At 42.3% G+C, this 27,703-nt stretch overlaps 1 protein-coding gene across 1 annotated transcript in view; it reads right to left on the reverse strand.

Moving 5' to 3' along the window:
* Nucleotides 1-6,593: 6,593 nt before the first annotated feature.
* Nucleotides 6,594-27,703, reverse strand: part of LOC115474279 (zinc finger protein 79-like) — a 136,368-nt gene continuing 115,258 nt past the window's right edge. Inside the window, exons 8-10 of the mRNA XM_030209677.1 lie at nt 27,038-27,127; nt 14,422-14,547; nt 6,594-8,726 (exon numbers count right to left, since the gene is read on the reverse strand). Coding sequence (XP_030065537.1) covers nt 6,970-8,726; nt 14,422-14,547; nt 27,038-27,127 — 1,973 coding nt within the window. The 3' untranslated portion in view covers nt 6,594-6,969. The remainder of the gene's footprint in view (nt 8,727-14,421; nt 14,548-27,037; nt 27,128-27,703) is intronic.

Raw genomic sequence — 27,703 nt, forward strand, 5'->3', positions numbered from 1 at the left:
GCTAGAGCTGCTCTTACACCCGGGGCATTGCCGATTCAGCGATTTTTAAACTGCAGCGCAGCCGGTCGGGTGGCAGAGAGAAGGGGGCTGTTGAGGGAACTGACGGTAGGCAGGTGGGGACTGGGTCAGGGGATGGGCTCAAATGGGAGAAGGGGTCGGGGGGCTCAGATGGGAGACGGGGGCTGGAACTGGGGTCTGAGAAGGGGGCAGGAGGGAGAATGGGGCCATGCCTGGGACAGGCAGGTGGAACAATGGGTCTGGGGCTGAAAAGGAGGGCAGGTGAGAGAATGGGGCTGGAGCTGAAAAGCGGGGCCCTAATGCAAGGCAGGTGGATTAAGGGGACTCGAACTGGGGGCTGAAAAGGAGGGTAGGTGGGATAAGGGGGCTAGTACTGGAACTGGGGGCTGAAAATGGGCAGGGGGTGAAACTGGGGGCTGAAAAGGGGACAGGGAGAAGTGGCTTGGGCTGAAGCTTGGGACTGGTGGGAGAAAAGGGCTGGGGCTGAAACTGGGGACTGGTGGAATAGTGGGGCTGGAACTGGGGGCTGAAAAGGAGGGGCAAGTGGGAGGCATGGGCTGGAACTAGGGACAGGTGGGATAATGGAGCTGGAACTGGGGGCTGAAAAGAGGGGGCAGAGAGAGAGGACAGATCATGGATGGAAGGGGGAGATAGAGGGAGGGCAGACCCTGGATGGAAGGGAGAGGGAGGGTAAATGGTGGTTGGAAGGGGCAGAGAGAAAGGGTCGACAGTGGATAGGGGAGAGAGAGGGCAGATGGTGGATGGAAGGGGCAGAGATAGAGGGCAGACGCTAGATGGAAGGGAGAGAGAGGGCCTTCTGTCTCGGTGCACCCTACGCCTGGATTAAACTTCCTGAGCCCCTACGTCTTGCCCCATCCTTGGCAACCTTTAAATCTAGACTGAAAGCCCACCTCTTTAACATTGCTTTTGACTTGTAACCACTTATAACCACTCGCCTCCACCTACCCTCCTCTCCTCCTTCCTGTACACATTAATTGATTTGATTTGCTTACTTTATTTTTTGTCTATTAGATTGTAAGGTCTTTGAGCAGGGACTGTCTTTCTTCTATGTTTGTGCAGCGCTGCGTATGCCTTGTAGCGCTATAGAAATGCTAAATAGTAGTAGTAGGGCAGATAGTGGTTGGAAGGGGCAGAGGGAGAGAGAGGGTAGATGGAGGGGACAGGGGAGAGAGGGCAGACAGTGGATGGCAGGGACAGGGAGAGAGAGAAGGTAGACACTGGATGGTAGGGAGAGAGCAAAGACAGATACTGGATGGAAGGAAGACAGTGAAACGAAGATGAGGAAAGCAGAAACCAGAGACAACAAACTGTAAATAAAATATATATTTTTTTTCTTTAGGATAAAGTAGTATTGTAGCTGTGTTAATAAATAGAACATGGAAATAAGGTAATTGTGGTCATCAAGTGAGCAGGCTGCAATACCGTGTGTGTGTGTGCGTGCGTGCGTGTGTGTGTGGCCACATATTCATAGGTCATGCCCTGACTGCTATTGCCAGCTGAAGGTATGGAGAAGGGGAGAGGCATAAGGAGTAGCACTAGTTCATGTGACTCCATATGGGCTCATAACCCACAGTTTGGGAACTCCTGCTCCAGCTAGTAGTGCTGCTTTCAAGGTAGGTACAGGGTTTACACAGTCCTGGATTCAAGGAATGTTGGGAGATGCTGACCAGAAAAACATATATTCCATCAAACCACATAAAGATTATACAAAACACAAATTCTTTTGGATAATGAAAAGTAAAACACAGACAACATATTCATCTTTATTTTTATAAAATTAAACATGATACATAACAATCATTGGTTACTGATAATAAAATGATGCATAGGCATCCTCTATAGCATACTGAATATAATACACATTTAAAAAAAAGAATCATATCTGAATGTTACTAAATTTTAACAGATTCTGTACACCCTGAGGTTTGTATGCTCATGAGGGGGTGGCAGAGAGACCAGCAAGAAACACTGGCTGGCGTCTATTGCCTTCCACTTTGCATTATGTCAGACAAATGCACACATGTCCATTCCCTTTTCATATAGCTGGTTTGAGAAAAGTATGTGATCATACCTTCTCCAACCAGTAAAATCATAAGACTGTTATCAAGTTATGGAGTATGTGAACATTGCAACCACTGTGTTGAGAAGTGTTAAACTCAGTGAGAGTTGCTATTGCTGTTGTCCAGAGAAGGCAATTATCCCAAGTCACACTCTGAAATCTAGTGCAATGGACATGGTTTTAGAATTATCCACCACTTCAGCTGCCCTTTATTAGCCAACAATCCCATGAAGAGGAGTGAAGTTCCAAATAATAACCAAAATAATGAATACTTCACTGCAAGCATGTTCAGTATCTTTCCATGGCAAAAGCTGAACTCTCTATATACTATTTTACTACTACTACTATTAAACATTTCTATAGCGCTACTAGACTTACGCAGCGCTGTACAAATTAACATGAAAAGACAGTCCCTGCTCAACAGAGCTTACAATCTAAATTGGACAGACGAACAGACAGCTAGGGGTGGGGAAATTGCAGTGGTAGGGGTGATAAGTGAGGGTGTTGAGTAAGAGAGTCATGGTTAGGAGTCGAAAGCAGTAGCAAAGAGGTGGGCTTTAAGCCTAGACTTGAAGACAGCCAGAGACTGAGCCTGACGTACTGGCTCAGGGAGTCTATTCCAGGCATAGGGAGCAGCGAGATAGAAGGAACGGAGCCGGGAGTTAGCAGTGGGGAAAAAACTAAAGGAAAAAGCCTCAGAACATGCAGATTGAAAATTTGTCAAGTCCTGCTTTCATCAATCATTAGCTAAAAAAAATCTTTCATTTTTAATTTATATAATACAACTTTTTTTATGTAAATATTTTTCTTTCAGTTTTTCACTTGATAGCATCTAGCTACTTTGCTTAACAACTGCAGAGTTCTCCCCAACACTGGCCACCATTTCACAATGCCAAACTGCTGCTTCAGGGGGCATTAGACCATCTCTCAATTATGCTCTTTTCTCTTGCTCTCTGTAGTCTTAATTGCTCAGTAAGAGAGAGCACAACTGAGAGATGTTCTAATGCCCCTGAAGCAGCAGTTTGACACTGCGAAACAGTGGCCAACATTGGGGAGACCTCTGCAGGACTTGAAAATAATATAGAGAGTTTATTTAGCTTTTGCCATGAAAAGATACTGAATACGATTGCAGTGAAGCATTTATTGTTTTGGCACTATTAGCCAGCTGCATGTTTCTTACCAGTGTAATGTGTACTACTATGGCTGCTTCATTTTCCTTTGTGAATTTGATCATTTCTGCCCTATATGTTTAATAGTTTATCGTATTTCTCTTAATTTTGATATGGTTCAAATTCTTTCTATTCATGGGGGGATGGTTGTTTGTTTTCTAGTGAGTTTACTGTTCATGAAAGGTGCTGGACTGACAGCACTAACAAGCGGCATCTTCCTTTTATTGATAGTCAAGGAGCAGCAGCCATCATACACTTCCCTACTATAGAAGATGTATGGCACGGACAGAGGCAGTATATGCTTCCCCACACTGTCTTATCGGTGTGCCTTAACCTGCTCTGGAAAGATCTAGGGGTAGGAAGGTAATTCAGTCTCCATATCTGATCTTGTTTTTGGCTTCTCTGTTCAACTTATCAAAAACAGTGAAGAGGTGTGATGAGGATTCTGTACTGTTCCTCTGGGAATGAGATGGGGATCAACTCAGTCCAGGTAGGACATACAGAGGCGTATTTTTTTTTAAGCATTTACTTACAAAGTTTCATAGCAACCTGTGGAACTTTGTAAGTCTAAGTGCTTTGAAAATGAGCCCCTAAGGGAGCAGTTTTATAGAACTGTATATATTTATTTTGCACATGAATGGGCCTTTATAAAATTACCCAAGGAATTATGTGCGTAAAAGTACAAAGAGGGGCCCTTTTACAAAGCAGTGGTAAGCAGTAAGAGTTATCATACTGCATGGTCATTTCTTTTTTTGGGGGGGGGGGGGGGCATTTTACACGTTCTGGTAAAAAGGACCCTGGCACGCAGGAAAAACTGCCCCTGCCACTTAGTAAAAGGACTCTAGAGTGACAAGAAAGCATATATTTTTATGTGACCTGCATGTAGATGTGTTTGGGGTAGAATTTTAGAGGAGCACAGGCGGAGTCACATTTTATGCATGTTATTTATAAAATACACACATACTTTATGCATGAACATTTATGCTTAATCCCAAGCAGGTTTGAATCTAGGTGATTTCTGCTACTTTGCCCCCAGATATATATGCTGATTATGTCTTTTCTACATATAAAGATGTTAAATTAATAAAGGAAGAGACATGTATGCTCATTTTCAAAGCACTTAGCCTCCCAAAGTTCCATAGAAACCTATGGAACTTAGCCTCCCAAAGTGCTTTGAAAATATGCCTCATAGGCTCCTCTGTGACTTTATAAAATAACCTCAAAATAGGTGCCTATTTGGTCTTCACACAGAGGAAGCCTGTTATAAATTATCATCCACATGCCTTTCACCTTGTTCACCACTGACCTGAGCTGGACTGATGCTGCTACTTTTTGTCTGGGAGTTGGTAAGCACCAGAGAACTGATTATCTGTTCTATACAGGCTATTTAAAAAATCATTTAAAAATATATTTCATAAAAGCCAGTATAAAACAATAATTGATCTCCTTCTGTTGTTCATGTAACATTGTACTGCCATGAAGGCTGAATCTTGACGTTTTTGGCACTGGAGATCTTTATGGACAACAAAGGCCTCATTTCATTTATTTTACACTTTCTCCACTATTTTGCTACTGTTGTCCATGTCTCATCTTTAACTCTTTTTAAAGATATATATGTTGAGTTGTTACCCACCTTGGATAAAAGTGGGCTATAAATAAACATAAACATCCTCTATTGGGGAAGACAATGGCAAAGCTCCCTGCTAACAGTCTGCCAAGAAACTGTCACATAAGTGGTGGACCCCATAAGTCATTCATGACTTGGTACGTGCATATAGGGGACTACCTTTACCTTTCTTTTTGGGCCTTAACTGGGTACAGTTCTCATTTACACATAAAACATACTATCTCCCATTTAACAAAAACAGCAATGGCAAACGTTCAGGACCCAGTGAAGTTCTCAGAGGACTGGGCTCTGATTTTGATTTATCATGTCTGTCTTCAAGGATGAACCTCTTTGATTAAAAAACAAAATCCCCTCATTTTAATATCTTCAATTCCTAAGACATATCAATTCCAGTACATAATAATAGGATAGAGAGATGATTTTCTCACTGTGTGCTCATTTTATATATCCCAGCACGTGAGGGTGCAGTTCAGGACTATGCTCCTCACATGTGATCTCTGTGCTCATGAGAGGCATCCATGTCCTAGGCTTTGTATCTGAGAAATGAATGGTCTGAAAGCAGGACACTGCACTTGTGTAACTGATAGTTGATGCTGTGAGAACTTGTCACTGCTGAAGACAAAAATCCCTCATTATATCTCTCAAAAATATCCTTCAAGGTATTTTTATAGGAAATTCCCACAACTATATTTCCCATACATTCTTTCAGAAAGATGCAGCTGTCCCTCCTTTAAAAAATGTAGATAATGGAGTTAGCAATTAACCCAGAATCATTAAGATATATTTTCTGTTTTTAATTTTCTTTCTATTTTTGAAAGCCCCTCTTCAGTTGTTTGCATTGTCATGAACTACATATATTGGGTCGTGCTCATCATGCTGACTGTATGAAACCATGAGAACAGTATAAACAACGGCAGCAGAAAGAAGTTTTAAATATTGTGGGGGGGGGGGGGGGTCCCTAGTCATAAGAAGAGGTGCTCATTTTGTATTAAAAAAAAAAGTGTAAAATATAATATAGTAAAATAAAATGAAATAAAACCTAGGATTAAGACCAAATCCAGAAGCAAATGAGGCAAGAAATAAACAAAGTTTAGCTCTCACAAGATAGGAACAACATTATGTATCTCCCTAGTGCCATAGCATGGAAGAAAATAAATTATTTCTCACAAATGCTTCATGTAGCAGTGCCAACATGTTCAAATTACGATTCAATTGCAAACCTTATGTTAGGAGTCAATTCATTGCTAAGTTAAATCAGTTAGATGGTCTCCTAGATGTTTCTGATCACTAAGATTAATTTTCAGATTGTATTAGAGAGATTCTCTCCTGGATCATATATGTACTGTTCAGCATTTCAGAAGCACATTTGACTGTCTTAATGCCAATTTTGTATTGATTAAATTTTCCCTACTAGGTCAATACATTTAAAATCTCTTACCATTTCTTTCTTGCAGCCCTGGGAGAAAATCTAGTTGGAAAGCATCTCACACAACCATTATAGTAATCACATCCCGTGTATGTCATCATGAACAAAATCAGACAACAGACATGAGTGGAGGAGTGGCCTAGTGGTTAGGGGTGGTGGACTCTGGTCCTGGGGAACAAAGTTCGATTCCCACTTCAGGCACAGCTCCTTTTGACTCTGGGCACGTCACTTAACCCTCCATTGGCCCAGGTACAAATAAGTACCTGTATATGTAAGCCGCATTGAGCCTGCCATGAGTGGGAAAGCGCAGGGTACAAATGTAACTTTAAAAAATGCAGTTTCCCTCTCCTACTAACCTGACTTATCCAAGGGCTGCAGAAGAGAGAGCAGTAGAAAAGAATCTCATACTTCAGTACATTTGTTAAATGATAAAAAAGTGAGCAGTTTCACACTGTGTGTACCTTTGAAATACTGAACTCTTTAATAAGGATAGAATGCCACAATTAGAGTGATCAGGGTGAATGATATACCTTGGTGTTCCATCTATTTTTAGAAGCAGTAGAAAGGCACCTGGCTGAGCCAGTGCTGGTTGATGCCCTTGCGCTTCTCACAAATGATCAGCACGGCCTTGCACTGAAACCTGCCACACCTACTCCCGCAAGCAGATCCTGGTGGAGCACTGGTGCCCACTGAGACGGGAGAGGTCAGTAAAGCTTTTCCCACATTTCCCACAGATGTAAACGTCCTCAACAGGGCAAGGTTCTTGGTACTGAGGAGAAGTAGCAGCGGTACTAAAACCTCTCTGGCAGCCCCTCACCCTTTCATGGGCTGCTTGTTGGTTACTGGGTTTTGCATTATTACTAGAGCCCTTCTCCTTAGCGTAGGTCCTTTGTTGCTGAGGAACAGCTGACCGAGTGCTACATTTTGCACTGCTCTCTTTTGTTTGTGCCTTTATTCCCTGTTTGAGGGCTGTAGTTTGGCTAAAACCAACATCATATTCTGTTTCCTTAGTGAGTATGCTCTGGGACTCATGGTGAACAGAGGTGTGACTAAAGCATACATTGCCTTCTTCTTTTGATTCTTCATTGGGAGCTGAGGCATCAACAAATCCGGCATCATATTCTATCACACGTGTGAAGATTCCTTCATGTTCCATGAAGGACGGCACATGGGTGAAATTGTTCTTGCCCTCTCTCTCTTTTTCTTGAACTCTCTGCTGCCTGGCACGAGCAGCAAGGCTAGCAGTGTTTTTATTACCATCTCGTTCGCGGGTGTGGGTTTTCTGGTGCTTGATGAGGTTGGAATTCTGTGTGAAGGTTTTTGCACATTCAGTGCACTTATATGGTTTCTCTCCTGTGTGTGTTCTTTTGTGTTTAATGAGACTGGAGTTCTGCATGAAGCGCTTTCCACATTCAGTACATTTATATGGTCTCTCCCCCGTATGAATTCGTTGATGTTTAATAAGACTTGAGACATGGCTAAAGCTTTTCTCACAGATAGTACACTGATATGGTCTCTCTCCTGTGTGGGTTCTTTGGTGGGTGATGAGACTCGATTTCTGACTGAAGCTTTTCTTGCATTCAGTACATGTATAGGGTCTTTCTCCCGTGTGAGTTCGCTGATGTTTAAGTAAGCATGATGAGTTGCTAAAATTTTTATCACATTTAGTACAGTTATAGGGTCTCTCCCCTGTGTGCATTTTCTGATGTTTCATAAGATGTGCCTTCTGACTGAAACTTTTCTTACATTCAGAACATGTGTAGGGCCTTTCTCCAGTGTGTGTTCGTAGGTGTTTAAGAAGAGTTGAATTGTCCCTAAAACGGCTTGTACATGTAGTACATTTGTATGGTCTCTCTCCTGTATGTGTTCTCTGGTGTTTGATAAAAGTTGAAGTCTGGCCAAAGCTTTTTTCACAAACGTTGCACTTATAGGGTCGCTCTCCTGTGTGAGTCCTCACGTGCTTAACCAGTGTGGAGCTGTCAGCAAAGCTCTTCTCACACTCACTACATTTATAGGGTCTCTCTCCTGTGTGAATTCTCAGATGCTTCACCATAGCTGAATGGTCATTAAAGCCTTTCCCACATTGGTGACATTCATACAGTTTCCCATCCCCAGGGTCCATCTGCATTCGGCTCATTTCAGAATCTGAGTCTTCATCTGTGGGGGCACCTTGTGGTACAAATGGGTCAATCAATACACTAAAAGTGGTAGTGCAGTCCAGGCTTGTGCCAGTTTTGTAAGAGCAGCTACTTGGTGATGTTTGCTGGGCTGGGCTGACCGACTTCTGCTCAGAAGCCAAGTGAGTGCTCTCTCCAGGATTTCCATACGACCTCTCAAGAAGTTTTGGTTTTTCACTGCACTTTCCAGAAAGTACTTCCTCCTCTTTTATCTGCGGAGAGCCAGCCTCTGGTGGAAGAATCAAAAGAGCAGGCATTTGCTTTATTTTACATGCTCAATGAAACAAAGAATAGAATATCTGATAGTAAATATATTACAGAAGGAGAACTTTCAGGCTTTCCCCCCTTATACTGCTCCTGCTGACTTTATACCTAAGATAATTTGAAAGTCATGTTTTAGATATAACATTGGGAAAATTGAAAGTATGGGGGGTGCAGAGAACGAGGCACAGAAAAGTCAAAAATTTATGAAAACCATTTAAACTACAAAACAGTTAACATGGCCATGTTTCAGCTATTGCTTGCATCAGGGATCATCAAATTTCATACATTTCTAGCAAATATCACGAAGGTATAAATTCCTTTAAAAAGAAATACTGCTCCACTACAAGGGACTACTGGAGGTGGGGGGAAGCCCAGCAGTATGTCTATAGGCTGACTCAATTCCTACTAGGGATGGGCTGTCATTGAAATAAATTTTGGACACTAATAATAGTGTGCACTATAGGGAAAGAATTCATACTATGTACAAATAGTACACACTCTTTAAGAAAAACGTGCACGATTAGTGCCCAGATGTAAGTGCCATTTGAGCACTAAAATTGTAGAATATTAGCAATTCTGCATAAGTGTGAGTTGGACACTAGGCAGTATTCTATAACTGATGAGCGCAACTTGCTTAGCATATAAATGGAAGGGGTATACAAGTGGGTGGAGTATGGATGGGGCTCCCACTTACACATGTAACTTACATAATACTGTAAGTTATGCACTAAATTGCCATATTTAAGTATGCACAGTTATACCCGCTATTGGCATGGCATAAATGGGCACGCCTAAATGTAGGCATGTAGAAGCCAACTTACACTAGTATCCTGTAATGGAATCTGTGTACCCAGATACCATTACAGAATTAATGCATCTAGATGCTAATCTGTGGCACCTATTTTTATAATTGCCTCCTATGTGCATATAAGGGAGAATTCTATAAATGGCGCTCAACAATAGGCGCTGGACAAAATAGGCACTAAATGCTATTCTATACAGGGCATGCATCCTTTACAGAATAGTGCTTAGCGCTGATTCTCAGGGGGCCAGACTTACGCCTGCTGAAACCTGGTGTAAATCCTAGTGCCCAAGCTGGGTGAGCTGACCCATTGTTTTATAACAATGTGCACAACGTTTGGAACACCCCTGACCCGCCCATGCCCCTCCCATGGCCACATCCCCTTTTGGCTGCCTGCTATGGGATTTAGGAGCCCAGCATAATAGAATAGCATGCAGCCAGATGTGTGCACATATACTAATCGGTGCCAACTGACATCAATAATTGGTTGTTAGCATCCAGTTATTGATGGTTAACAGCTCGTTAGCCAATTAAGTTGTGCACACATCTCAAGAGTACGCCCAAATTTGGGTGCCATATATAGAATCCATGGGGTAGTGCACACTATTAAGGACATTTGTTTCAAAACAAACAAAAAACAAAAACATTTTCTGGCTGTCCATCCCAAATTGATAGCACCTAAAACTTTAGTTGCCAGATATTGGAGGAGAGACACCCTACCCACAAAGACAGAAAGGCAATGAAGACATGTATACCTACAAGATGAAAAAATTGACCATGAGCTGCAAGATAATATGAGTGAGTTTTGAGAACCTGGGCTTTATTCACGTGACAGAAACAGCCATAAGAAATATGCATATATAAAAGCCCTTCTAGGCTGATTAATGGAATAGGATTGGAAATCACTTCTGCAATGCAGCTTGGAACTCAGAATTTGAGGGGGAGGAGGGAAGGAAGAATGGGGTTTACAGACTAATTGAGTAGTTTGGCTTAATCAGTGACACTTTGAACAAGGAAAGGATGGAATAAGTTTTGTAAGCGTCTAGATTTTTTTTTTCTATTTAACATTGGATAAACTAACATTTATCAATTCCCTTCTGATCTTCCTTAACTGAAATCTCAGACATAATACAAACTAGTTTTGCCATCCTGACCAGCTGGGCGAACGCTTTCAAATTCAAGCTTAATAAGGAAAAACCCAGTGCATCATTCTCTCCTCCCCGTTCAATAAATCCCTCCCAGGCACGATTACTGCGCCGGCCTACTCCATCACTATCGCAGATAATTTGAAGCTACTTGGTGTCATTCTGGATTCCCACCTGTCCCTCGACCTTCAAGTCTCGTCTATCACAAAGAGAATGTTCCTCTCCATGCAGTCACTGAAACATATCAAGCAGTTCCTTCCGTTTGACCTATTCCGGACTCTTATCCACTCTCTAGTATTGAGCCATTTTGACTACTGCAATGGGATTTACACTGGATGCAAAGAACACACCTTACGGAAACTCCAGACGGCGCAAAACATGGCGGCCAGATTGCTCTTTGGCAAATCCTGGTTTGAGTCAGCTAGACCTTTAAGAGAGAAGCTCCACTGGCTCCCGATAAAAGAACGTATTGAATTCAAAATTTGTGCTCTAACCCACAAGATCGTCTACGGGGTTGCTCCAGTTTATATGTTCAGCCTGATTGACCTCCCCCCCCCCCCCCAGAAATTCCAGAAAATCGTCACGTACTTATCTTAATCTCCACTTTCCTAACTGCAAGAATCTAAGATACAAATTGCTCTTCGCCTCCTCTTTTTGTTTCACGAGTCCTCGTTACTGGAATGCTCTGCCTTCAACGTTAAAAGAGACGGCCGACCACATTCTGTTGAAGAAACTCCTCAAGACTTACCTATGTGAAAAAACTTACTCCCTTGCTTCTTAATTCCTTGCTGTCCTTCATTTGTCCTCCCTGTTGTCTTCTCCCCCCCCCCCCCAAGATGTTCCTTACTCTCTATTCTGCCATTGTATCGATATGTTGTTCCTTCCATACATGTTGTTAGCCACATAGAGCCTGTTATGTTGGGAATATGTGGGATACAAATGTTCTAAATGAATAAATAAATAAATTTATTGTTCACAGTGAAACTGTGGAGAGTAGAAGTATCATACTGTTTCCTGTTCCTTTTTGAATAAAATATGGAAAACAAATACATACAGACTAACCACTGTGTACCATATAATTCTTTGGCGTTTATATCACAACAGAGCATCCATCTGTATCTATTCATGTCATGTCCTTCAACACGCTCTTGTATATACCAGCATCGAGCTTCCAAGTTGAAGAACATGGCATGAACAGACACTGGTGCATGCTGTGTAACGATATAAATGCCAAAAAAGTTTATAGTATGCAGACATTGGTTAGCCTTTGTTTACTGGAATTTATAAGTTCACTAGTAAAAAAAGGCCCGTTTCTGACACAAATGAAACGGGCACTAGCAACGTTTTCCTCGGAGTGTGTATGTTTGAGAGAGTGTATGTGAGCGTGACTGTGTGTGTGAGAGAGAGTGAATGTGCGAGTGTGTGTGTGTGTGAGAGAGAGAGTGAGTCTGGGTGCGAGTGTGTCTGTGAGAGAGAGAGAGAGAGAGTGTGTGTGTGAGAATGAGAGTGTGTGCAAGTGCATATGTGAGACACAGTGAGACAGTGTGTGTGAGAGAGAGAGTGTGTGTGAGACACAGACTCTCTGTGAGACTGAGTGTATGAGACCAAGAGAGTGTGTGAGTGACTGTGTGACACATAGAGAGTGAATATGATACAGTGTGAGACACAGAGTGTTTGAGAGACAGTGTGTGTGAGAGAGAAAGACATTGACTGTGTGAGAGAGTGTGTGTGTGTGACAGAGATACCTCCTCCCCCCCCTCTGGTGACAGGCCCCCCCTCCCTCTCTCTCTCTGGTGTCAGGCCCCCCTCTCTCTCTCTGGTGTCTGAGCATTACTGTGCAGGACGCTGAGCTCTGGCTGTGATTCAAGGAACTGACCAATCCTATTTAATAGAATGCACCTCCAACATTCTGAAGCCGAGAAACCTCGTGTGGTTGGTCACTTCTGCTTGTGACGAACCCGGAAGTACGTGATGTCAATTCTGGAGATAGATACAGAGAGCAGGAATGCCTCAGCCATGCAGTCAGCTTCAGAATGTTAGAGGTGCTTTTTATTATATAGGATAAGGTTTGCTAATCTATATGGCATTTTATTACCCCTCATTTAGGCAATAGCTAAAACAAGGCCATGTTGGGTTCATTTTAACGGATCTGTAATTTATGTAGTTTAATTTTTGGTATGTCTGCGGCCTCTTCACTTTTGGTTTTCCTTGTTGCTACCTGTATGAGACCTACCTTTTTTGTGGCTGGTTAGATATGGAAACTGCAATGCAGCTGCATCTGCACACTTCAGTCCCTTAGAAGTTGGTGGATAGTGAAGACATTGTTTGAACAAAAAGCGGCTTAAGAAAGAAACTAAGATTTCATCAAGTAGGGCTTCTGGTTTATTGTACAAGCCTTGGAGCTCAGTGAGGGCTCAGGACACAGCAGTTTCTGAAGCTTTTGACTGAACAACTTAATATGAAAATGATACAAACAGCTGGGTTGTCACAGCCACAGGCAACTGCAGGATGCCACTGCTGCTAACAGTAATAAGTCCCAGAACACACAATTCCTGGTCATCAACTATTACAGTTGGGAGCTAAGAGATTTTGTTTCTGCAGAGGGAGTTAGGTGGGGAAAATTACATGTGCCTACCAAAATATTTAATACACATGTGCAATTTTCATTACTGGTCAAATTATGCCCCCAGAACAATTACAATTACGACTACAATTAGAGGCTAACCTCAGCTACATAGTAAAACTAGGCAGTTAGACTTAACCACTCTGTACAGGGCAGTTTTTATCCTGGAGAATAAATTGATTAACATTAAATCTATTTGAAACTTTCCCTCTAGGAGGCTAGTGGTGACCACAAGCCATAAGTTTACATTATTAGGGGGCTGCATGACCACTGGGTTTCTTTTATTCTTTTTGCCATGAGGATTTAGTTTCTTGTATATTTCCTTCATTCCCCCTCCCCACCCTATAGTGTCCCTTGCTTTTTTTTGTGCTTTTCTTCCCTCTATAAATCCTCCTCTTGTGTTCTTAATTCCCACTCATTTCTGTCCCTCCCAGCAGTTCCCTGATGTCCCTAATTCTATTTTCATGTCAAGGAACCTCTTATTTTCAGTGTAGAGGGAACCACAAGAGGTGTGCTATATTAACTCACATTCCTTTGTTCTTTTGGCTCTGGTTGAGAGGATGGGGGGGGGAGGGGAGAGAACCTCACAGACCTGGACTCTGTTATGTTTTGTGAGAGAAAACAGGAACAAAAATAATGTCAGCTTCTGGTCCCAGACACACAAAAATTCCTGCGTGTGGTGCTTAGTCTCCTCAAGTGAAAACTTATTGCTCCAAGTGTCACCACCATCCATCTCATCCTCTTACTCCACCCCTTTAACTTTCCCCTTCCCATAACTGTGCTTTACCTCATCTCTTAATTCCCTCTTATTTTTACTTTCCCTTCATTCTTTCTCTCCCTCTTCTGCAGCACCAGTCACAGAAAACAGTCTCATGCCCTGGCCTGCAATGTTTTCTCTCCATAGTGTGCAAGTCATTCAGTTGAAGTAGTAGTGATGACAGAACAGCACATACTTTTTCTGTGCTGTCTTTCCAGTGCATGGTGCCTGTCCCCCAGATACACATACAGCATTCATGTGCTTAACAGGCAGACAACACATGAACAGTAAACACAGATAGCTTTCACAGCTGGGTCTCTTTCTGCCACTCACCACCTATACAGGTATATGTAACTGTTTTTCTTCCAGTCGAATCTGGATGATTGGTAAAATATGCATCTTCCTGCTCTTCCTTAATGCGTAATAAATTATTAGCATTATCATCTGTTTTAGCTGCAACTGAAAAAAAAAGTGTATCATGTTACTAAATCTGGAGTGCCCTTCTTGACATTTCTACACTTTCAACCACAGGCATCACTTTAAGGAGATTCCATTATATTACTACTACTACTATTTAACATTTCTAAAGCGCTACTAGGATTACGCAACGCTGTACAATTTAACATAGAAGGACAGTCCCTGCTCAAAGAGCTTACAACCTAATCGACAAATGTACAGTCAGTCAAGTAGGGGCAGTCAAATTGGGGCAGTCTAGATTTCCTGAAAGGTATAAAGGTTAGGTGCCGAAGGCGACATTGAAGAGGTGGGCTTTGAGCAAGGATTTGAAGATGGGTAGGAAGGGGGCTTGGTGTAGGGGCTCAGGAAGTTGATTCCACGCATAGGGTGAGGCGAGGCAGAATGGGCGGAGCCTGAGTTGGCGGTGGTGGAGAAGGGTACTGAGAGGAGGGATTTGTCCTGTGAGCTGCAGCAGACCTCAGAGGAGATGCCCCCCTCCTAGGAGACAAATGTGTGAAGAAGGGAAAAGCAAGAGAGGTCTTACTTGCTAGCTGCTATGTTTTTTAGGGCTAGCACCTAAATTGAAATAAAATTTATCAAGCCCTGCCTTAAAAGATGCCAGTAAAATTCACTGTACACAAAGGCCTGAAGGGGCAGAAATCAGAACTGCTTGCACTGTGAAAACATCACAAGTAGCTTTGCAGCAATAATCAGCAACATCTGCACTGGCTTTTGCTTTGATTATTCTCTCTGAAAAGGTTATGGATAGAGATTGTATCTGCTTTATCTGCATGCAATGTTTCCATTGGAAAATACATATATATCTCCAATCTCCACCCCCACTAGCACCCCTTTCCTTCACAACACACAAACCTTTATCTATGGAGAAGTTAGGCAAAAATTAAAGCCTTGGCATTTGTGGGCATAATATATTTTAACCACAGAAATAGATCTCGCTATTGCCCTCCTCAGGTAAATTATGCAGATCATTCAGACAATAGGTACATTAGGTAATATGGAAGACTTTCTATAAAAATACATATATACAAGACATCTAATTTTATTTTGAGCATGAACCATTTGACTGCTTATAGAGACATATAATAGTCATCTGCCTGGATAGCTCTGCAATATCTTTGACTATTTGTAAGTAGATATAACTCCACATACATAAAGCCTATAAATGGTTACAGCAATTTTCACATCATAAGAATATAAGAATAGCCATACTGGGTCAGAACAATGGGCCATCTAGCCCAGTATCCTGCTTCAGTGGCCAATTCAGGTCACAAGTAGCTGACAGATTTCCAAATAGTAGCAAGATCCATGCTACTGATCCCAGGGACAAGCAGTGGCTTTCAGCATGTCTATCTCAATAGAAGTCTATGGACATAAGTAGGTGTGCAGCCTTTCTAAAGGAAAATGCTTTGCAGGAAGAAAGATTAACATATCTAAAGAGTAACAAGTGGGGAAAGCATGTACAGCAGTGCTCATTGAATTCTTTTCAACCCCTCTGCATGCAAATGCATGTGTGTGCGTTGGGGGATGGGGGGTTGGTGGGTATGTCTCTGTGCATATGTGTTGGTATGAGTATGTTTGTTCTCTGTGTCTGTGATCAGGAGAGGAGAAGGGTGAGGAAGGCAGTTTGAAAAGTGCAATTCCTTAATCTCTGAGGTCCTGATGCACAAAAGTCCCTGCAAAACCCCATTGCTTTAAGATCCTCGGTAAAAGTTACCAAGTTGGAAATAGCAAGCGATTCCCAAAGGGAATTGCATGAAAATGAGCTGAACGGACTTTCAGTGAGCAGCTCAGTAGGGAAAAATCAAGCGCATTTGTAGAATAGCCAATCAGTAAGCATGGTTGCTAAGCACATGCCCAGAAAATGCCTCCACTGCGTTTCACACACACGCTTTCTTAGCACCCGCGTTTAAAAATCCATAGAGAATACAAGCATCAAAAACTGCATTGGAAGTTTTTTTACGATTTTTGCAGTCGGCATCCTTGAATTTTTTAAATTATTGTTATTTTTCTCTGCAGTATTGCAAAAGGGAAAATATTAATTGGACCCGCAAGACACTTTTCATTTGATATTTTTTTTCTTTATGGACATCAAGGTATTTCTGTTACAAATATGCAGTTTTTTTTCTCTGCCTGATGGTTTCTAAATGGACCAGAGGGTTTGGATGTGTGGGGCAGCGCTAGACACTTCACTGCTCTTGTTCTCGGAGAAAAGTAACACTGGAGGGGAAGAAAGGAGCATAATCAGAACTGTCAGGCTGCTTGCAAGTTTGGTGACTATCCTCCTGAAGTTGCTTCCTATATTTTAAAATGGACAGATGGGATACACAAATTCATTTGAAGTCTGCTACGACAGCTCCCGTACAAATTTCCTCGGAAAAGGTAGGCGTTTCTTTCTATGCATTGCTTGGGAACAGCTGTGCATCGCTCAGAATACACATATACATACTGATCAGCTCATTATAATAGTTTTGCTACTACTACAAACAGAAAAGAGCCCGCAGAACCCATTTGTACATTTCTCGCTGAATACTGTGCTCGCAAAACTGGCTCGAACTGGTCAAAATAGCACATTACTGCCCCGGTAAGTTTGTGCATCAGGGTTTATATTACACTGAATAAGCGCATGTATACTGCAGCTGTTGGCACTGCTTCTCCCATAGAAATGTATTGAGGCATTTTTTGAAGGGGGCTCATTTGTCTTTTGCTCCCCCCACCCCCATCACATGCAGAAACTTTATGCAGTACAGAAACTTCCTCCAGATTACCTCCTCCCTTCCTGTGACTAGAGCTACAAGCCAGTGCTCTGCCCCCCTGCTTTCTCATTGTCTGGATCCGACCTGCAGTCTCTGTTGCTAATGCCAATGGAAGCAGGCAGGGCAGGTTCACTCACATTGGAATGGGGTGGGTTGGGGGGAGGCTGGGGGATTAAATAACTGTGGATAGAAGTTTTAAATTCAGAAAATGACAGATTACACATCATTCTACCTTATGGACAGTGTAAAATTCTATTTTGACAGTTGGCAATCCTAACCTTGACTACATCTCACAGGACCCCTCCCCCCCCCCAAAACATATGGACACAAAGTGTGTGTAAAATTTTCCAATGGCTCAGTGTGGCCCTGCCCACAGTTTATAAAAGTAGCTGCTGGGGCCATGTTTTGGGGCAGAGGAATATGTGGGGTGGTGGGACTGTTGCAGGGAAGTAGTTTTTAGGGTTGGGAAGTTTGTGGGATGCTGTGTTAGTTGTAGAAATAGACAAATTTTGAGGAGTGGGGTAGTTGTGAAGGGTAGTTTTTGGAGTGGGGCATTCTCTGAGGACAAGCAGACATTCTCACAAATGGATGACATCATCTGACTGAGCCCGGTGAGGACAATGCCGAAGTGTACTGCCACTTTAATTCTTTAAGGCAGTGCCCCCACTGTGCGTGAGTGAGTGGTGGGTGGGACCGACAGTCTTTTGTTTTCTACAGAGCAGAAAGTTTGTATTTTGATCTCTCCTCAGCATGTAAACTTTTTGCCTTTTGGTGCCTTCCCTTTTCGGGTTAATTTTTCCCCCTAATTATTTGTTTTTGTCATAGTTTAACTTTTTTAATTAAATTTTTGAACTTTTTATTTTTCAGCCTGAGAGGCCTCTGAGGCTTTCCATCTACCCAGGAACCATCAACCTTTCTCGGGTACGTGATTACTTGAGTTCCCTGGCCCACTGAGCCTTTTGACCTTGCGTCAGCCATTTTTCCCTCCATGTCATCGAGAATGCTAGGTGACTTTAAAAAGTGTACTTGGTGTAATAAAACTATTTCAGGTAAAGACCCCCATAACTGGTGTGTTCAGTACCTAGGTCCAGATTGCTGAGACATTCACTGTAACCTCTGTCAGCATATGCAGAAGTTTGTCCATCAAAGCCTGCAGAATCCAGTGTCAAAAACGTTTTGGTTCTGTATTGACATCGGCATCGAGTATGGCAGGAGATTCAGGAGGCAGAACCTGCATTGGCACTGACGTTGAGTGCACCCATGCAGCATCAATATGGTAAAACATCAGAGTCAATACCACGTTCACGCTAGGACTCCACATCCTCCTCATCAGTACTTCGAGCATCGAGGGACTTGCAGCACAAAAAGCCAAGGAAGCATCACCATTGCTCTCCCTATAGGCCCTTGTCCCACATCGCTCCTGCATCCATGTCATCGGTGTACGGGAAGCATCCATGCCGCAGTGACTGCTCTCCATCTCTACAGATCATTTCACATAGGGAGCCTTCAAGGACCTCTAGATCTCCTATGCCTGTACAGGCTACATCTCCTGCTGTCCACACCAGCTTCTCAGCCCATACCGATGTCAAGCCTGTACGAGGAAATCCGGGCTATGCTCAAGGAAGAGCTCTTAGGGCTACTGCAATCGCAGTCTCCAATGGCATCCTGTATGATCCTTCTCCGTCACCTCAGAGGAGAAAATCTCCCCCAGAAAGTATATCCTTTCTAGGTTTCGTTCATGAAATGGCTCAGGCTACATACCTTTCAAACTGGAAACAGAGGAGGAACCTCTGGCAGAACCTTTTGAGGTTCTTGATTATGATTCCCCACCAAGAGAGGGTATTACAGTTCCTCTCCATTCAATTATGAAAACTACTTTATTCAAAAACTGGGAAAACCCTGTTAGTCCAAATTGCCCCAAAGAAAATTGACACAATGTATAGAATAGAAAAATGTGCCGGATTTGACAGAAGGCAGCCACCATATCATTCTTTAGTGGTTGAGTCTGCGTTAAAATGCAGTCTCAGTGCCAGATCTCATGCTTCTGCTCCTCCAGGAAGAGAAGTGAGAACTTTGAACTCGTTTGGCAGAAAATCTTTCCAAGCCACAATGCTAACCAATTACATTTTAGACTACCAGCTTTATTCCATTTATTTAAAATCTCTTTTACAGAGTTCTTTATCATTTGCTGAATATCTTCCTTCTGATAAATAAGGAGTTCCAAAAACTTCACAGAAAGCTCCTTGCCTGTCATATATATCTTGTTAGACAAGCCTTTGATACTTTTGACATTTCTTCCTGCATCTCTGCTCCAGCAATAGCAATGTACCGACTGTCTTGGCTAAGAGTTTCTGACCTTGAATCTGCTAACCAGTAGCGCCTTGCATATGTTCCATGTCATGGAGACAACTTGTTTGGGGACAAAGTTGAGAAGTGGCCGACCTAATCAAAAAACATATGGATACAATAAAAACATTACCAAGGCCACGGACTACTACACCATCCTCTTCTACTAGAAGGTTTCAAGAGGGCTATAGATGCTCTAATTTTCATTCTAATTATCATTATACCCCTCCACCTCAGCGTTCTACAACTCAACGATCCTGTCTAAGATAACAGCGTGGATAGAAATCCCAAATGCCTTCTCAGTCAAACAACAGCCTAGCTTTTGACTCCTTACCAGATAGCACTTCCACCATCCAGTTGTCGATACCAACAAATTGTTGGGTCTTACACACATGCTCTGCATTGGCAAATAAGATTCCCCCCCCCCCCCCCCCCCCCGATCATCCACCAAGACAGTCTCATTTCAACTCCCTCCAACTCCAATTATTACGAGAGGAGCTCTCAGCTCTCCTCCAGCAGAATGCGATAGAACTAGCTCCTTCATCGGACAGGGGTCAAGGATTCTACTCCAGATATTTTCTAATTCCCCAAAAAACAAGAGGAATTCGTCCAATTCTCAATCTACGAGACTTAAATAAATTTCTCCACAAAGAAATGTTCTGCATGGTATCTCTGGGGTCACTACTCTCCATGATACAGCTCAATGATTGGCTTTGCTCTCTAAATCTTAAGGAGGCATATACCCATATTCCTATTCTACCCACTCACAGAAAGTATCTTCAGTTCCGCTGTGGGTCTCTACAGTATCAGTAAAAGGTCTGACCATTTGGCTTGGCCTCGGTGCCTCGAGTATTCATGAAGTGTCTGGTAGTAGATGGGGCATCCACGTCTTCCCTTACCTGAACGAGTGGTTAATCAAAACAGCCACCACTTCCATAAAGTCAACAATACAACTCCTAGAATTCCTCAATTTTGTAGTTAACTACCCCAAATCACATCGTCAACCAGTACAGACCATAGAATTCATAGGGGCTCTTCTAGACACAACTCAAGGTCGAGTGTACCTTTCTCAGAGAGCAAACAATATAATACATCTTGCCACTCAGGTATCTCAGGCGACTCGTATATCAGCACATCAGACGGCCTCCTCGGTTACATGGCCTCAACAGTTCATGAGACACCATTGATTCGCCTTCATTTCCAAATTCCTCAATGGACACTCATCTTGCAATGGACTCAGGCCACGGGGCTCCTTTCAGCCCACTCTCTTCATTAGTGGATGATATCACACAATCTGACTTATTCCAACCCCTTCTACATCACAAGGTTCTCACTACAGATGCTCCCATGACAGAATGTGGAACACAGCTCAATGGTCTCCATACAAAGGGTTCTTGGTTTCTGCAAGAACAGAGGTATCATATCAATCTCCTGGAGTTGCGAGCAGTCTGGAACGCTCTCAAGACCTTTGAGGATCGAAGTCTCAATCAGGTAATACTGGTATGCACATACAAACATGTGGCCATGTATTACCTGAACAAGCAGGGAGAGACCAAATCTTCCATGTACTTTACCTCCTCTGTCAGCAAGCAATCCAGATATGGACATGGGCAGCTTCCCAAAACATCTTCCTCAGAGCTGTTTACTTAGACGGAATGCAGAATGCCCTGGTAGACAAGCTCAACGAGTCCTTCAACCTCATGAATACTCTCTCAGTACCTTAAGAAATGAAAGGGTGGAAGACGCCAACAAATGTTGTTCCAAAATAGCGACCAAAATAACCAGAAGTCCAATGCTTCTTAAAAGTAAAAATATTCTCCAAGGTGCACAGGATGCATGGACAGATGACCCAACACGGACCATGTTTCAGCTGTAAAAGCCTTCCTCAGGGGTCTGTCTGCAATGCAATGAGAATGGAGAAAAATAAATGAAACTCAGACAAGGGCTGTGTGAGACAGCCAGGGTCCTCCAAGACATCTGTCTCCTCCTCCTTTCAATAATTCAGCGCAGCCACACTTGCTCTCTACCCAGGCTGCATTTCTTTGACAGGTACAGCAATAATGCTCTGGAACAACATGACCCATCAGATAAGATACCTCTCTGGAACAGTGAAACCATAAGATATGTATTGACAAAGTTATCTTACTTTCTTTCTGTTACTCTATAGCTATAACTTTCTTTTGTATTGTGTGTCTTAAAAATTGATTCTTTGTGATCTATCTTATGATTTTGAGGTACAGACATCCAGAACCAGTCCCCAGAAAGGTAAGTTTTACTAAACCCAATGACTTCTCAATGTCCTGTCCTTTGCTGTATTTGGAGATGCAGACTTATCTTTACTTTGGTCTCTCTTCAGGCTTCTTTTCTTCACCTTGCTTGACCATTGGAGCTCAAGTTCTTTCTCAGCAGCTTTAGAACCTATTGCCTATGACAAACTTTCCTCCTAACAATCAGGAACCACCCTAGCTGGTACAGTGGGTTTACTGGGGCTTTCTAGCTGAGAAAATGAATGTTAATGTTGCAACCCTAAATAATTCTCCTATACTTTTCACTGTATACCTTAACTAAAAAGGGGCACTCTTGATTGAATACTGCAGTCACAGTGCCACAATAACTAGGTCTCTCCAAAAGGGTGAAAGCTCCCACAATGTCACACTAGCAAACAATATATAACACACAAGCTGTTTTACTTTAGGCCCAACCCTTAGGCCTTAAAGGCAAGTTTCCCTCAGAACTTAAGTGGGGCTAATCCACTTAAATAAACCTGTTTCATACAGTCACACAATTGTTTTCTGCCATCAGTCCTAATTACAAAACTTTCAAACAGAATACAAGTAATAAGAAATCAGATTTTTTAGAACAATTCCCACACCTTTCACTTCCAACTCACTTTATCTTCACTCAGTACTTAAGCCTTTGGGGAAAATCTAACTTTCAAACACTTTTTGGCTCAGAAATCTATCACACAGTCAGAGCCCTCTCACACATGTCCTCACTTTTCAGTGTCTTCAGCCCCTCTCTCCACTGCCAGGTACACTGTTGCTAAGGGAGATGATGACGCTAATTGCATCAGCAGCATCCACTAGCAAATCAGGTCTCAGTCTCAGATCACAGAATGTTTTGAAGCATGGAACCTAACTGAACTTTCCACAATCTCCACTTCGAAAGAGAATTTCTCCAGAGAGAATAATATAAAAGTTGAATTTTTAATAAACACACCACAAATATTATCAAGAAATCTATTTAAAAGGCTCTGTAGCCCTTAGTACCATCAAATCACACATACTGTACTTTTCTCATACATTTTAACACAGATTTAAAGACGTTTACACATTTTTGTCATATATTACTCTCAAAACCCCTATAAATCCAGAGATGTCCACTCCAATAAAATTCTGCATCACCCCAAGCACACCCCCAAGCGATGCCCACTCAAAAATAAAATGTAATGCTCAGAACTGGGCCAAACCAAAACTTTCTTGTTTTACCTCAAAAATGATTTTTGACAAGAACTTCAAAGCACTAGCCCACCTCAAGAGGTTCTCAGGAACCCGAAACTACCACCAGTTTCCATCAAAAATTAAGCCCATAAACCCCAACCCATCGGGACCAAAAACACATTTTTAAAATACACTAAACAGAATCTTGGGCCAGCAGACCCCTTTCCTGGTCCCCCAAAGGGTCAGAACATGACCTCCACCTCTAATCCGGGTCCTAGTTGACCCTCTAGAGATGTGGGAAAATGCCACAATTTACAGCAGAGCCTCACCAGAGCACCTCTCAAATTTAGGCCCTGGCTTCAATTCAAGCCTAGTGCTGGCTCAAGAGTGCTATCGCTCATGTGCAAAAAGCTGCACATGCTCAGAGTTCCCCCTCACAGTCCAAAGCTGGCCATTTTCTTACTCACACCCGGCTGGAAACAGAACTCCACGGCTGGGCAGCATTGAGGAAGGTCATGGCTGCCACAATCTCCTCCCTGGAAGCCCTGAAAAACCGCTGGCCCCCAAAAGGAATGCAGCCCTGACCATCAATGGGCCACCAAAACGGCCGGACCCCCCAAAATTATCAGACCCACAATGCGTCTCTCAGCTAGCCACCGATGTCTCACCCTGGCCACAGGACCAGGAAGCACTAGGTCCAGCAAAATTCCCCGGATAGAGGCCAGGGCCAGGTAAATAAAAATGTATTTTTAACTACTACTACTACTTATCATTTCTATAGCGCTAGTGGACGTACACAGTGCTGTACACTGGACATGAAGAGACAGTCCCTGCTCGACAGAACTTACAAAATAAATAGGACAGACAAACAGGACAAATAAGGGATAAGGAATTACTAAAGTGGGAATGATAAAACATGGGTACTGAACAAGTGAGTAAGGGTTAGGAATTAAAAGCAGCATCAAAAAGGTGGGCTTTTAGCCTAGGTTTGAAGACGGCCAGAGATGGAGCTTGACATACTGGCTCAGGAAGTCTATTCCAGGCATATGATGCAGCAAGATAAAAGGAACAGAGTCTGGAGTTAGAAGTGGAGGAGAAGGGTGCCGATAAGAGAGATTTACCCAGTGAATGCAGTTCCCGGGGAGATGTGTAGGGAAAGGTAAGAGTGGAGAGGTACTGAGGAACTGCAGAGTGAATTAACTTGTAAGTCAGTAAGAGGAGTTTGAACTGTATGTGGAAACGGATAGGGAGCCAATGAAATGACTTGAGGAGAGGGCTAATATGAACATAGCGACACTGGTGGAATATAAGTCGTGCAGCAGAATTTTGAACAAATTGAAGGGAAGAGAGATGGCTTAGTGGGAGACCTGGGAGAAGCAAGTTGCAACAGTCTAAGTGAGAGGTGATGAGTGTGGACAAAGGTTCTAGTAGTGTGCTCAGAAAGGAAAGAATGACTTTTGATGATATTAAAGAGAAAAAAAACGATAGGTTTTAGCAGTCTGTTGAATATGTGCAGAGAAGGAGAGAGAGAGAGGAGTTGAAGATGACCCCAAGCTGATGAGGCAGGGAGGATAAGAGTGTTATCCACAGAGACAGAGAATGTGGGAAGAGGACAGGTTGTTTTAGGGGAAAGATAAGAAGCTCAGTCTTGGACATGTTTAGTTTCAGCTGGCGGTGAGAAATCCAGGCAGCAATGTCTGACAGGCAGGCTGATACCTTGGCCTGGATTCCTGCTGAAATTTCTGGTTTGGAGAGGTAGATCTGGGAGTCATCAGTGTAAAGTTGATACTGAAAAGCATGGGATGAGATCAGACTACCAAGGGAAGAAGTATAGATGGAGAAAAGAAAAGGTCCCAGGATAGATACCCGAGGTACACCAACTGATAGTAGGGTAGAAGTGGAGGAGGATCCAGCAGAGTATACACTAAATGTATGATGGGAGAGATAAGAAGAAAAGCAGGAAAGAACAGAACCCTGAAATCCATTTGAGGACAATGCATCAAGGAGTAGGTGGTGATCAATAGTGTCAAAAGCAGCAGATAGATCGAGAAGGATGAGGATAGAATAGAGACCTTCCCGCAAAAGCTACACTGGCTACCAGTCCCTTACAGGTCTAAATTTAAAACTCTATGTTTGATTTTCAAGGCCCTCAGACAAAATGGGCCAGAGTACTTAAAGAATTAGTTAACCCTTTACACACCTTTAAGACCTCTAAGGTCCTGTCAAGGATCATCACTATCTGTACCCTCATCAAAAGAAATTGTATGATGTGATACCCGTCAGCGAGCCTTCTCAGGAGTAGCCCCCACACTCGGAAATTTACTCCCAGAGGGGCTACATATAACTCATGAATACCTTTACTTCAGGAAGCAGGTGAAAGCCTGGCTCTTCTCCCAAACCTTTAATATATAGGGTGACTGACTATACACCCATTCTGCACCTGGACTAGCTTGCTACACATATTGTAACTTAGATCATTTCCTTATATCTTGCTTAACTATACAAAGAACTTGCCTTGATTTTAGCTAACCCTCAAATTATCCCAAGTGACTCTGTACCGTGCATCTTGTTCCTATCATATATCTGCTCTTGGTCCCTCAGCTATATGGTAAGCTATATTGTAGAAAATATTTAGCATCATATCTCTGTTAGTTGAATGTTCTAATGCATGTTTATTAGGTGTATCATTAGTATTATACTAACACTGTATTATATCTCTGGTATTTGAATTTCAGTGCTGTTAAATGTATATATTTTTATACTGTTTCATGATAGTAAGATTATTAGGTTTCAATTTACTGTTTTCAAGTTTACCTCATTTATTGTATTTTGGTTATTGTATTCTTGGTTATTTTACTATTGTTATACTGTTAACAAAATTGTAAGTTTTATATTAAACTGTACCTGCTGTACACCACATCTTGGGTGAATCTCTTCATAAAGGTGGTTAATAAATCCCAATAGATAAATAAATATTTATAGTATGATTACTATAATGCCCAAATGCCCCACCAGTAAAGGACTCTGAACTTCCAGGACTAGCCACTAGTCCTCCCTTCTATGGTCTACAGTTCCTGATGTGGTCGTCTTATTTCCAGTTAAAGACATAGAGAGAGAGTTGCCAGAACTGCTCTGTTCCTGCACTGTGTATGTGAGAAACTCTGCCTTCAGGAACCACTTCACTGTTGTTTCTTTGGCTTTGTCTTATCTGAGCTTCTGCAACTCCTGCCTAGCTCTACTTGGCTCTCCTACTTATGTCCTCCAGGCTTCCAAGACCTGTGGGTCTGACCCAAGGAGAAGATGGCTTTTGTAGGCAAAAGATGGCTGCCTGCTCCAGACAGAACCCCTCAGATTCCTCTTGGCTTGCGTGTGCCTACTCCTGGCTCAAGCTACTTCGTTTTCAGCTAACTACACCATGACATTTCTGAAACTTATTAAAGCAGGAGGTGTTTGCTTGTCAAATGGCTAGTGGGACAAATTGGGAAGGTAGAAACTAAGTACAGTTTTAAATGAAAAGCAAAGAAATTTAACAATTTAAAAAATAAAAGCTTTAGATCTAAAGTAAAGAGAAATGTTCAGTCTCTTCTCTTATGTAAGCCAAATACTCTGTACCAAAAGTATTTTCACACAAAGGATTCAAGGAACAACGTAAAAATCATGATAAAGCCCTCTATCTTAGGGAAACTAAGTGTTTGATGCAAAATCATGGGAAAAGAATAAGAACAGAGTGGAGCACTGCTTTCTCAGTTGTAAGATGCTATTTAATACCAGGCCATCCACAAGGAAGGCAAATGGTGAGCAAAGAAACAACGTTGGAGCCTCTGCAATGCTGGACCCTTTCTAGGGAAGTATAAAGTAAAACAGTTGTGAACACAATGGAGACTGAACAGGAAAACCTCTGGAGAACTGTGAAAGACACCATATGCAACTCACCCTTTGGAGGATCACTGTCACTTTCTGAATCTTCTGTATCTTCCTCTTCCTTAATCTCACATAAAATATCAGGACTGAAAAGTCGATTGCCTGTTATAAAAAAAGATCAATAGGATGCTCTTAAAGATGTTTTGTGTTTTGTAGTAGCTGAACATTAAAAGTGCAATTCTGTAATCTAGGTGCCCACAATTACATACATGTAAATAACACAACTCTTTCGTTGAACGATTCCCTAATGTGGCTGTACCACATGAACTCTATCTTACCACAACATTACTTTGTATTTGTTCAAACCGGAGTATGCAAACGCCTCTCCGGTACTATGTAAGCCACACTGAGTCTGCAAATAGGTGGGAAAATGTGGGATACAAATGTAACAAATAAATAAATAAATGTTTAGAATACTATATACACATATATGTGCACACATTTATGCATACATGCAAAATTCTGCAAACACCCACTTAACTTACACAGAGCATAGTTGCAAAGGAGCAAAAACAGGAGAAGGACAAAGGCAGAGATCCCACTTAACACACAAAACTTATAGAATGCAATAAGTTATGCAAATCCTTGCCACACTTAGGCAGGCTTAAGTGCAGGCACCTAAATGTTAGGTGTATCAATACTGGATTACCTTAGTGTTCGATAATAGAACCTAGGCAT

The sequence above is a fragment of the Microcaecilia unicolor genome, chromosome 7 (assembly GCF_901765095.1).
Source record: "Microcaecilia unicolor chromosome 7, aMicUni1.1, whole genome shotgun sequence".
Classification (NCBI taxonomy): Eukaryota; Metazoa; Chordata; class Amphibia; order Gymnophiona; family Siphonopidae; genus Microcaecilia; species Microcaecilia unicolor.